General features: G+C 49.3%; 1 protein-coding gene across 1 annotated transcript; it reads left to right on the top strand.

Moving 5' to 3' along the window:
* Window positions 1–931: 931 nt before the first annotated feature.
* On the top strand, window positions 932–10488 carry TAB1 (TGF-beta activated kinase 1 (MAP3K7) binding protein 1). Its single transcript, XM_065833594.2, has 11 exons — window positions 932–1000; window positions 2271–2407; window positions 2607–2760; window positions 3369–3455; window positions 4305–4443; window positions 4927–5040; window positions 7404–7515; window positions 7624–7768; window positions 8125–8347; window positions 8640–8796; window positions 9798–10488. Exons 1-11 carry the CDS (start codon window positions 968–970, stop codon window positions 10003–10005), a joined length of 1509 nt encoding a protein of 502 aa, XP_065689666.1. The 5' UTR covers window positions 932–967; the 3' UTR covers window positions 10006–10488.
* Window positions 10489–10768: the final 280 nt, after the last annotated feature.

Raw genomic sequence — 10768 nt, 5'->3', positions numbered from 1 at the left:
TGGAGACTACCAAGGACTGCTCCAAACTGCAGTAGGTACTGAGAACCATCAGACTCCTTCCCATTGCTGGGCTGAGGGCATGGTCTCACTATGTTCTTGTGATGGCCTGCAAAAGAGGGTGGGAAAGGGCTGTGGGGTACCTCAGCAGGGGATGGGCTTCAAACTGAGAAAAAACGCTACCTCTTGTGGTGCCTACAGACCAGCAGTGCAGCTGTGAGCTAGCATCTTCAGCTTACCTGGTCTAGGTCTTCCCTAGAGGCTGCACAGAGCACGCTGTGGTGCTAAGAAAAACGTTTCAACACCAGCCCCCCACCACCCGGGCTCTCTGGTGCCCAAGGTGACCTCATTTCACAGGATCCTCACCACCTCTCTCCCCACACTGAAGGCCTCAAGGTAACGAACAGAGCTGCCACCATTCCCCTAGACAAGAAGGAGGGCTGACAACAACAGGAAAGTTTAAAAACATTTAACTTTCGTGGGATTTCCCTCCTCAGGGAGGTGAGCTGACTGCACTCCCTCCGCCAGCCACACAGGCGGGCACTGCAGCACAGGCCTGCAGGGGGGTGCGCCCTTCCCCAGGGCATAATTTCGGGAGCCTCAGAGAGCTCCGCCGCATCTCTCAGGCCGCGTTTTCAAGTGCCCTCAAAGCTCAGACGCCGACGCCTCTTCAAAGTTTGAAAAAAACCAAAGAGCGCGAAGCACCTCGGAACAAACCCCCCAGACCCCGCACGGCGCCGCCGCAGCGCAGGGGGCGGAGCCTCAAGGGTGCGCTCGAGCGCAGCTCACCGCTCTCAGCCATTGGGCGGCGGGGGGAGGAAGGGGGCGGAGCCGACACCGCCGCGGGCGAGGCGGGGAAGGCGGGTTCCTGAGGAGCGGCCGCTCTATCCGGCAGACTCGGCTGCTCTGGAGGAGAAGGGCGGGGGTGGGGGGAAGAGGAGAAGGAGGGGGGTGTCTCTCCTGCTCCAAGATGGCGGCGCAGAGGAGGAGCCTGCTGCAGAGCGTGAGTGGCACCTTCCCCCCCTCCGTGCACACGCACCCCCCCAGGTGGGTGCGAGGGGGGAACCTGGGCCTCCTCCTCGCCCGCTTCCCCACGGCGCCGTGTGGGAAGGGGGAGGCCCGGCGAGAGCGGGGAGCGCGTACTCTCAGTGGGGGGGCGGGGGCTGCCTGAGGGCGGTGGCGCCCAGCCTTGGGGCGGGGGGTGGCCCTGCGTGGTCGTGGATACCCAGCCTGGGCCGGCCAGCCGCGCTGTGGGGCCGAGGGGAGCGGCAGGTGGCCGAGGGGACCGTGCCTGAGCTGCGGGCTTGGGGGCAGCCGGCGTTCGCAGGCCCTGAGTGTGTGTGTGTTTGTGTGTGTGTTTGTGTGTGTGTTTGTGTGTGTGTTTGTGTGTGTGTTTGTGTGTGTGTGTGTGTGTGTGTGTGTGTGTGTGTGTGTGTTTGTCAGTGTGTCTGTCCGTTCGTGTCCTGGCAGAGTGTGTGTCAGTGTGTGTTGAAGAGAAGCTGCTAAATTAACGTACACTGCGATTAAGTTACAAAAGACGTACCCATCGTTAACCAATCGACATGATAAACGGTTTCCGATCACCGGCAAAATGAGGGGATGTTTTTCAAGTTTTCCATCCTTCTGCATGACAAGAGGGAGACAGAAGATTAAGTAATACATTGTTAGAAGCAGAGTGCTTCGTTTATATTTAATAATTAATAGATGTATTGTAAGAGACTAAACAATTGTAACTAACATCATCAATTATTTCTTAGTATAGTTATGTTGTATGTCAAAATTTTCATAAATTGTAATGCATATGTAATAATTATGTGAATATAAGCAATGCAAGAGCATCCAGTCTTTGGAGCACTTATGGAGGATGATCCCCAGTGTTCCCCAGTGCTGATAAAATAAAGAGTGCTGCTTAACAGTATAATTGACTCTGCTGTTAAGTTTATTTCTTTGTTTCAGTGTGTCCCCTGGCAGTGTGTGCCAGGGAGATGGTGGCCCCAGGGCTGCCTCTGGCATTGCTGGTAGCAACAGGGCCCCCGTCCCCTTGTCCTGGTGAGGTACTGCGTTGGGAAGCCAGAGCCTTCCCTACAGTCCTGCGCCATGGGCGCGTGAGGATCTGATTCACCACACAAATGGGTAGTGCTGTGCCGTACCAAGGGTAAAACTCCGGTGCAAAAGGGTTGAGAAGAGGGTAGAGATGAGCTTGTAATCTGTACTGGAGCAGGGTCTTCACTTCAGCCTGCTTAGGGTTTTCATGATCTCTTTCCATCTCCCAGGAACAGCAGCCCAGTTGGACAGATGACTTACCATCCTGCCACCTCTCTGGGGTGGGCTCAGCTCCAAACCGTTCCTACAGTGCAGATGGCAAGGGGACAGAGGGTCACCCCTTGGAAGATAACTGGTTAAAATTGAGGTAAGTGGATTGCACCTGGGATACAGATTCCTTCAGACACTAGGGCAGGTAAAAGTAGCATTTAGTTTGTCAGATAGGGCTTTGAAGAAGAGGGTGGGGTGCAAGCATGCAGGAGGTGTCTGGAGGAACTTGTTACGTATCTAACATCAGACATCATCCCAGGCATTTGTGACCTTTTTGGTCCTGCCCTCTTTGACAGGAGTGAGAACAACTGCTACCTCTATGGTGTCTTCAATGGCTATGATGGCAATCGAGTCACCAACTTTGTGGGTCAGAGGCTCTCTGCAGAATTGCTGCTGGGCCAGCTGCGCGCAGATCACAGTGATGCTGATGTGCGTCGAGTTCTGCTGCAGGTAAAGAAGCTTGGGTTGGGGATGGTTCCTGCTCCTCACGCAACCCACCTCCTCTTTTTGACACCAGGGGAGCAGCATCTGTGGGGCTTGGAAACATCTGTGCTCATCGTGAGCAGCTGTAGTGCTTTGTTTCACTCCCATCTCATACCCATCTGTCCCCCTGGCTCTGTCAGCGTAGTGTTGAGAGCTCTTCAGGAAACTGCAGCTGGTCTTCACTGGGCATGTAGGAACAAGTCAGCCAGTGAAGGAGATGACAATGAGTGAAAGGAGGAAGTTAATGTGTGGGGAGATGGGTTTGTGAGCGTGCTTTCTTGAGTGATAGACAAGTTCTTACCATCAACACGGAAAATCAGATAGGTCTTTGACATTGCTTTGAATGTAATTTTTATGGTTTTGTCTTCTGTTTTGAGTAGCTGCAGATTGTTTTTACAAACTGTTATCTAGCTGCACTAAAATAATTGTGCTTCAGTGTGACACAGCAGTCCTTGAATGTCTGTATGTACAGTGATCAGCCACTAAGAGCCAGTTTTAGGGAGGTGCAGATGGGTAGCCTCCAAGGTCTGTAGGTATTGAATAAGAACTCAATTTCTCTTTATGGCCTTTTTTAGGCTTTTGATGTGGTAGAAAGAAGTTTCCTGGAGTCTATTGATGATGCTTTGGCAGAGAAGGCCAGTCTGCAGTCCCAGCTACCAGAGGTAATGTAGCCTTGAGAATAGTGATTGCTGGAGGTCTCACCTTCCAGACTGCTGGATGAGTCTTGGGCATATGAGTCGTTCTGGTCCACAGGAGGCTGTAACTGAAAATTATTTCTCTGTGTTTCTCTTCTGGGAGCTTGCATAAAGTGGAGCAAGTGTCTTAGTGCATTTCCCAGAGTTCCCACTATTCATAGTGGCACTACTTAGACCCACCATTGGTTATCTTAGTAGGGAACTGAAAATACCATGGAGAGAAGTTCAGTCACAGAATCACAGAATGGTTGGGGTTGGAAGGGACCTCTGGAGACCATCTAGTCCAACCCACCTGCTAAGGCAGGTTCAACTAGAGCAGATTGCTCAGGAACCTGTCCAGGTGGGTTTTGAATGTCTCCAGAGAAGGAGACTCCACAGCCTCTCTGGGCAGCCTGTTCCAGTGCTCTGGCACCCTCAAGGTAAAGAAGTTTTTCCTCATATTCAGATGAAACTTCCTGTGCTTCAGTGTGTGCCTGTTGCCCCTCATCCTATCATTGGGCACCACTGAAAGAAGAATCTGTATATATGGCTCTTTACAAAGCCATATGACGGAGATGAGAGGCAAGGCCTCAAATTTGCACAGCATCTGGGCAGATGTGGATTGCGTTCTTCAGGTGAACTGAACTGTCATCTCCAGAACCTTATTGGAACCATGTCATTTTTTAGGATTGAACAAATAATTGTATATCTTGCACAGTCTTGGCATGAGGCTAAAAAGTGCCAAGATCAGTCCCCTTCCTACAGAATTTTGATTCCAGCTGTAGTTTCTGTGTTATGGGCTGTGTGTTTAAGCTTCTCCCTTGTTTTGGGTTCCAGGGTGTCCCTCACCACCAGCTGCCGCCTCAGTACCAGAAGATTGTGGAGAGACTGAAGGCTGTAGAGCAGGAGATCTCTGGTGGAGCCATGGCTATTGTGGCTGTTGTTCTCAACAACAAGCTCTATATTGCCAATGTGGGTGAGTGTTTTTTTTGTCAGCACCTCAGTCGAGGTGTTCCTGAGGATGGCTGTGGTTCTAGGAAATAATAGAAATTTGAATGTGGGGGAGAGTTTCTTTGCTCTGTGGCCAAGGAGTGATGTGCTTCTTACTTACAGGAGCACTTGAAGCCAGCCCAGCTTTAATCTCTGCAGATGTTGGCTGATGCCATGTGTATGATCAAAGAGTAGAGGGAAAGTGGGCTGAGAGGCAACAGTGCAGGTTCACTGGGAAGGGAAGAGCTTTCTTGTGAGCTACCAGCTCTCAGGCCTGAACGAATAATTGTCTGGCAGGCCTGCTATGCTGCTAGCAAGGCTACTGTTTGGAGATCACGATGGGACAGTATATGAGCCTTTCTTTTCTTTTATGTCTTTATTCCACTCTCCTGTTCCTTTTCCATTTGGATATGTTCTCCCTCTTAACGGCAGAGCTATCTGGTGCCTCATCTCGCTGCTCCCACTGCAGGTACCAATCGGGCACTGCTATGCAAGTCCACAGTGGATGGGCTGCAGGTGACTCAGCTCAACGTGGACCATACGACAGAAAATGAGGATGAACTTTTTCGCTTCTCCCAGTTGGGTGAGTGTTGGGTTTTGTGTTCTTGTCTGAGAACATTGCATGGTTCCATTTATCTGGGGCACCAGGAATGACTCAAGCCACTGGAAGCAATAAATGACCATAAAAAGAAGCTTACTGTGGTTTCTAGTGAGAAGTTTAGCACTGCCTTTTTCTGCATATTTAGCCATTGCGAGGCTATAGAGTAAGTTCAACTCACTGAACTAGCAGAAAACTGTCAGTTTGGGGTTTGTTTTTTTTTTTTTCAAGTTTCAAGAGTTAGTTTTGTGTCTGACTGCCAGACGGACATTGATTTGCCCTCCAGCTGTGTGATTGCTGGAGGTAGTAGGAAGGCAGGAGTGGAAGCACACAGCCAGAGGGTAGATGTGGGATGGACAGTAAATGACTGCTCCTTTGGAGACAAACCGCGGTGATGCTGGGTTTGTTCTGTGTGATGCTGCACCCTCGGGATGATGCATTTCAATATGCCTCTCTACAAGCTGCTGCAAGAAAAGCAGCTTCAGACAGAACTAGACCAAGCACTGGCATTTACTGCTCTCACATCAGTAACTATTGAACTCTAATACTGACATTTTGCTTTAGGCAATTTGCCTTTTCCTTTACAGCATTTCACATTTTCTTTCTTTGTCTAGAACTAGCCTAGACCACTTGTGTGATTGCTAGTACCAGATCCTTCTTACTGAGATACTTATGTTCTGTATCTTTGTTTAGATAGATCTAACTTGGCATTCTTCATTAGGTTCACCTCGCAGATATATTCTTATCTGGTGAGGCTGTTCATGTAACTTTCTACTGCTGGGTCTTGTTTTGTTCCATTTCTCTTCGATATCGTCTTTTACTCATACTCCTGCAGAAGTGGTATGTGCTATGAAACAGAAGACTGAATACAAGGATCCAGGGAAAGAGACCCTTTGACTGGCTTTCTACTGCCAAAAGTGCTCTGCAGATTTTACCTGCCCTCCACAGCAGAAAAGGGATTGGCTAGAAATAGTGGCCTTCTTAACCTGGCACAGCGGTGACTCTGCTGCTGGCAGTTCCAGCAGAAGAGAGAGCATGTGGAACAACTTAGTGTTCACAGGCTGTTTGGGGGGCCCAGAAGAGGTTGTTGTAGGGCTAGGTTGAAGCACAGTGATGAAAAGTAGCGGGGATAGTGTTTGTTATGATGGTGCCTGTGTTGCACCTCTCCTGGGGAAAGGTCTTGTGCCTTCATAGCTCTTCTCCCATTCCACTGCAGCTTGTTCAGTGCTCCAGGGGAGGTGTTGTGATGCAGACGCAACCTCTCTGGTGTTTTGTGAGCCTCCCTGTGTTTGCGTCTGTCGATAGCGTGTATCCCCTGCCAGGAGCTGGCAAATGAGCCAGGCCATGTTGGTGACTCAGCCTTGGTCTGCAGCAGATGGTGGAGTTGTGTCTTATTGCTGGGGTAGGTGCAGAGCCATCTGTGTGGTGAGGCTGGATTTGACTCGAAGAGTTTCAGTTGGACCCCTGCCTTCACCTTGTCCTGAGGGCAGTCATCCCTAGATAAAAATCTCAAAATAACATTTTTTCTGCCTATTAGCTTTAGGTATAGCCAGGAAGGGGGAATTGCCAGAACAGACCAGGTAAGTGGCTCGTCTGCTCTGAGTCCTGCCTCAAATAGTAGCTTCACCCAGATGGTCCCTGTTAGGACCTTCTTCAAGATGGATTTCCTTCCTAGCCCCTGCCAGATTTGAGTTGTACACTGAAGTGGAGGTATATCCCCTTAAGTTTATTGAAATAAGTATTTTTTGGTCATTGTCCTTATTTGAGGAATAGCCAACGCCGATTTGAGCACTTGAGCAAATTCACTGGCTCTTGTTGATAGTTCTCCTGTTCTCCCTCTGCAAACAAGCATATTAGTGAAATCACCAGGTGGAGTTCAGGAGCAGGGATCAATAATAGGTGGAAGAAAAAGCAGAATCCTTCATGTATGTTTTCCTCCTTCCTGCTTTCCTTCTCCCATCACACAGTCCGGAGCTGACAGGCACAGATGTTCCTCTGCCTTTTCAGCGAATGCCTGTGTGCCCAGGACAGCTGCTGCTGGTGGCTTTGGACCGGGATGTGGGCTTTGTCTCAGGGCCAGCCATTGCATTCATGGTGCGAACGTCAGGCTGTGTGCATCTCTCTCTTCTCTCTCCTTCCCGGATTGCAATTAATGAGAGGGCGTCCTTTGGAACAGAGCAAATTACTCTTCCTTTTCTTCTTGATGGGCTCCTGATGATTCTTTGGCATCTCATTTTGGCTTGCAGTTCTCTTTAGATATGGATATTTCTTTTCTTCTGACAGTGTAATCGGAGGAAGTCCTGCTAATTTCTAAGTCACTTAAACTTCTTTCTTTTTCAATCTGGCAGGCTTGGATGCAGGGAAAATAAAACAAGTGGGAACTATTCGTGGGCAGGAAAGCACTCGGCGCATTGGAGACTACAAAGTCAAATACGGCTATACTGATATTGAACTGCTCAGGTCAGAAAAACTCAGCTTTGTGGTTTCTAGCTCTCCTTTTCTTCATGACCTTCCGATTCTAACCTACTATGTCATCATCAAATACTAAATAATACCATCTCTTTCCAGTGCTGCTAAATCAAAGCCCATCATAGCTGAGCCTGAAATCCACGGAGGGCACTCACTGGATGGGGTGACAGGCTTCTTGGTGCTCATGTCTGAAGGGCTCTACAAAGCGTTGGAGGCAGCTCATGGGCCTGGGCAGGCCAACCAGGTGAGCCTGCTTGCTGGGGACATGTTCCCTTGACTTTTGACCTGCTCCAGCAGTGTCAACTACTCTCATACAGATTTTCGTCCTCCTCTGTCCTCTGCCACTCCATTCCAGTCTATAACAATACGGGACCTGCTTTGCCAAGCCATTTCTTCTGGGCAGTTGCCCTGTCCTTCAGGAGTAGCCCATTAAAAGGAATGGGATGATTCAAGGCCCAAGGGCACGTATTGGCATCTGAGACTGGCAAAGTTTGCAGCTGGATGAGTTGCCATAAAAACTTTGAGGTTGGATGGCTGGAAAAGGTTTCCTCCACGTTCTCCTAAACATCTTTTGTTTGTTTGTTTTCATTCTTGGCTCAGGAAATTGCAGCCATGATCGCCACAGAGTTTGCCAAGCAGACGTCTCTGGATGCTGTGGCACAAGCGGTTGTGGACCGGGTTAAGCGGATCCACTGCGACACGTTTGCCAGTGGTGGGGAACGGTCCAAGTTCTGTCCCCGGCATGAAGACATGACACTGCTTGTGAGGAATTTTGGGTACCCCCTGGGTGAGATGAGCCAGCCCACGCTGACACCAACGCAAGGTATGTTGGGGAGAGAAGGAAACAAAATGGAGGATGGGAGATAAAATCCCTTGATCGATCCAGTGCTGACCTAACATTGGGAGAAGGGATAGTCAGAAGGAATTTTCTTATTAAAGGAATTTTTTGCTCATGAGACCTAGAGTCTGTGACAATTCAACAGAATACAGTACAGCATCTAAGAAAGGCAGTTTAATATCAATTCTTGGGTTATTTGACCTTTCTTTGTCACTGTGCACCCTCAGTCAGTCATGTCTCAAGTACATTTTGTAATTCTTGTTTTCTCCCTCTTCAGGAGGCCGTGTCTACCCTGTCTCCGTGCCGTATTCCAGCTCCCAAAGCACAAGCAAGACGAGTGTCACGCTGTCTCTTGTCATGCCTTCTCAAGGCCAGATGGTCAACGGTGCCCACAGCAGCTCAACTCTGGATGAAGCCACCCCCACCCTCACTAAGTAAATGTCCTGCTCTTTTGCTACCCACAGTCTTCCCGTGTGCCTCGCACTGTGCCAAGTGGTTGAAAAGCAGAGAGACAGCTGTCAGTTACCTGTCAGTCATTCTCTTATCTGGAGAATGGCTCTCCTGACTGCAGTTTTGACAGCCAGCACAACATGTTAGCTGGAAAGTAATTCTGTGAGGACCAGGAATGAGTAAAGCAAGCAGCTCTGAAGCCAGCGCTGGGAACGTGCCTGGGGAGCAGCATCTGCTGCTGTTTGCAGAGGCCGCTCTGGCAGCGAGCAGCCCTGCTCTTTGGATCTTGTGTGCCAAGTGTGTTGGGTGCTGTGCCTGGAGGGAGTGTGGGTGCCCTTAATTTTAATAAGGAAGAGGGGCTCTACCGGTTAGGCTGCTGGAGAGGCTGCACTGCACAAGCTGAGGCAGAGGCCAGGGTAGGAAAAACTGTAAAGTTTAGAACTGGATCCTATTTGGATCCACTTTGCAGGATCATACTAGTTGGTGGCTCTGGTTTAGGTTCATCCTTTGGCACAGAGTGGTGTGTGTACACACTGCTAAGTGAAGAAACTCTCTGGTTATTGTGTTCTGGTAGCTCCAGAAACAATGAAGCTGACGCACTAGCACTGCTTTGGCTGCAACGCAGGTCGCGCAATAATAGTTTTCCTTGCTTCCAGGCTTTTCCTGTACGGGTCTGAAGAGGCCAGCAGAGTGCATGCCTCTTTTTTTCTTTTTTTTTTTTTTTTCTGCTTGCTCTGTTCCTCAGATGCCTGGTCACACTTAAGGCCTTCTAGTTAAAGGTGCATCAATATCTTCAGCATTCATTCATTCCAAGCAGTTCTCAAGACTTTGAGTGCTCTCATAGAGCAAGAAACTGCAACTTCTTTTACCTGTTTGTTAAGGACAGCTTGATCTGTGAAGAAGACAGCATTTGTTGTGGCGCTTTTCTTGTCCAAAGCATGAGATTGGGGAAAAATAAAGATGCTTGTGTTCTCTCTCTCCATAGCCAAAGCCCAACTGTAACACTCCAGTCCACGAACACTCACACGCAGAGTAGCAGCTCAAGTTCAGACGGCGGTCTCTTCCGCTCCCGACCCACCCACTCGCTCCAGCCAGATGAAGATGGACGCGTGGAGCCCTATGTAGATTTTGCAGAGTTTTACCGGCTTTGGAACATGGACCATGGTGAGCAGGGAGCACTGACTGTATCCTAACATGGAAAGGTGCCTCTTCCAGCCACCCTGTGCTTGGCTGCCTGAGAAAAGACTGAGGCAAGAAGTGAATGCTCCACCGAGGGCTGTGTTCTGCCAGGAGTTGACTCCTCTCCAGGATGTGCTGAACTCTGGGCTGGGAACGTGAGCAGCGCACACAACACACGTGTTGCCTGTGCCACGCACCCAATCCTGACCAACCTCCTCCCCTTGGAAGCCATGTGAATAGGGGAAGGGGTCTTGAATGCAACTCTCGCTGCAGGTTTTTGCGAATAAAGTTGCAGAGAGGGCTCTGTCTGGATAATGCAAGAGTAGGGGCCTGTACAAAGGCTGTGTGTATGTGTAGGTGTACACGCGTGTGCCTGCGGGTGTGTGTGCTGTCATAATGTTTCCACAACTCGATTCATAATGCTGTGATTCCAGTGTTCAACTCCATAGAAGATACCTCTATTTTCCAGAATAAATAACTTATAGCTACACTCATTGGCACCTGTGTGGCTTGCTCTCTTCCTTATAATGTCATGTGTGGGTGTGACAGCTCTTCCTCCTGAAACCCTTTATTCCTCCAGAATTGGGGGTTGCACCCTGCAGCAGACAAACTGCTGTAGTAAAAGCGGCCTGAGCCCTTGCAGGTGACTTAAAAGTGTCATGTTTTTTCCTATATTTATTTAATGAGTTTTCACGCTGGATTATGGCTTGGAGTTAAACTGTTGAGTTCAGATTATTGTTTTTTGTAGGCAAAATGCACACCATTTCCCTCAATGCA

The sequence above is a fragment of the Patagioenas fasciata genome, chromosome 1 (assembly GCF_037038585.1).
Source record: "Patagioenas fasciata isolate bPatFas1 chromosome 1, bPatFas1.hap1, whole genome shotgun sequence".
Taxonomy (NCBI): Eukaryota; Metazoa; Chordata; class Aves; order Columbiformes; family Columbidae; genus Patagioenas; species Patagioenas fasciata.
The sequence above is the reverse complement of the archived record's forward strand: the minus strand, read 5'-3'. Positions and strand labels throughout refer to the sequence as shown.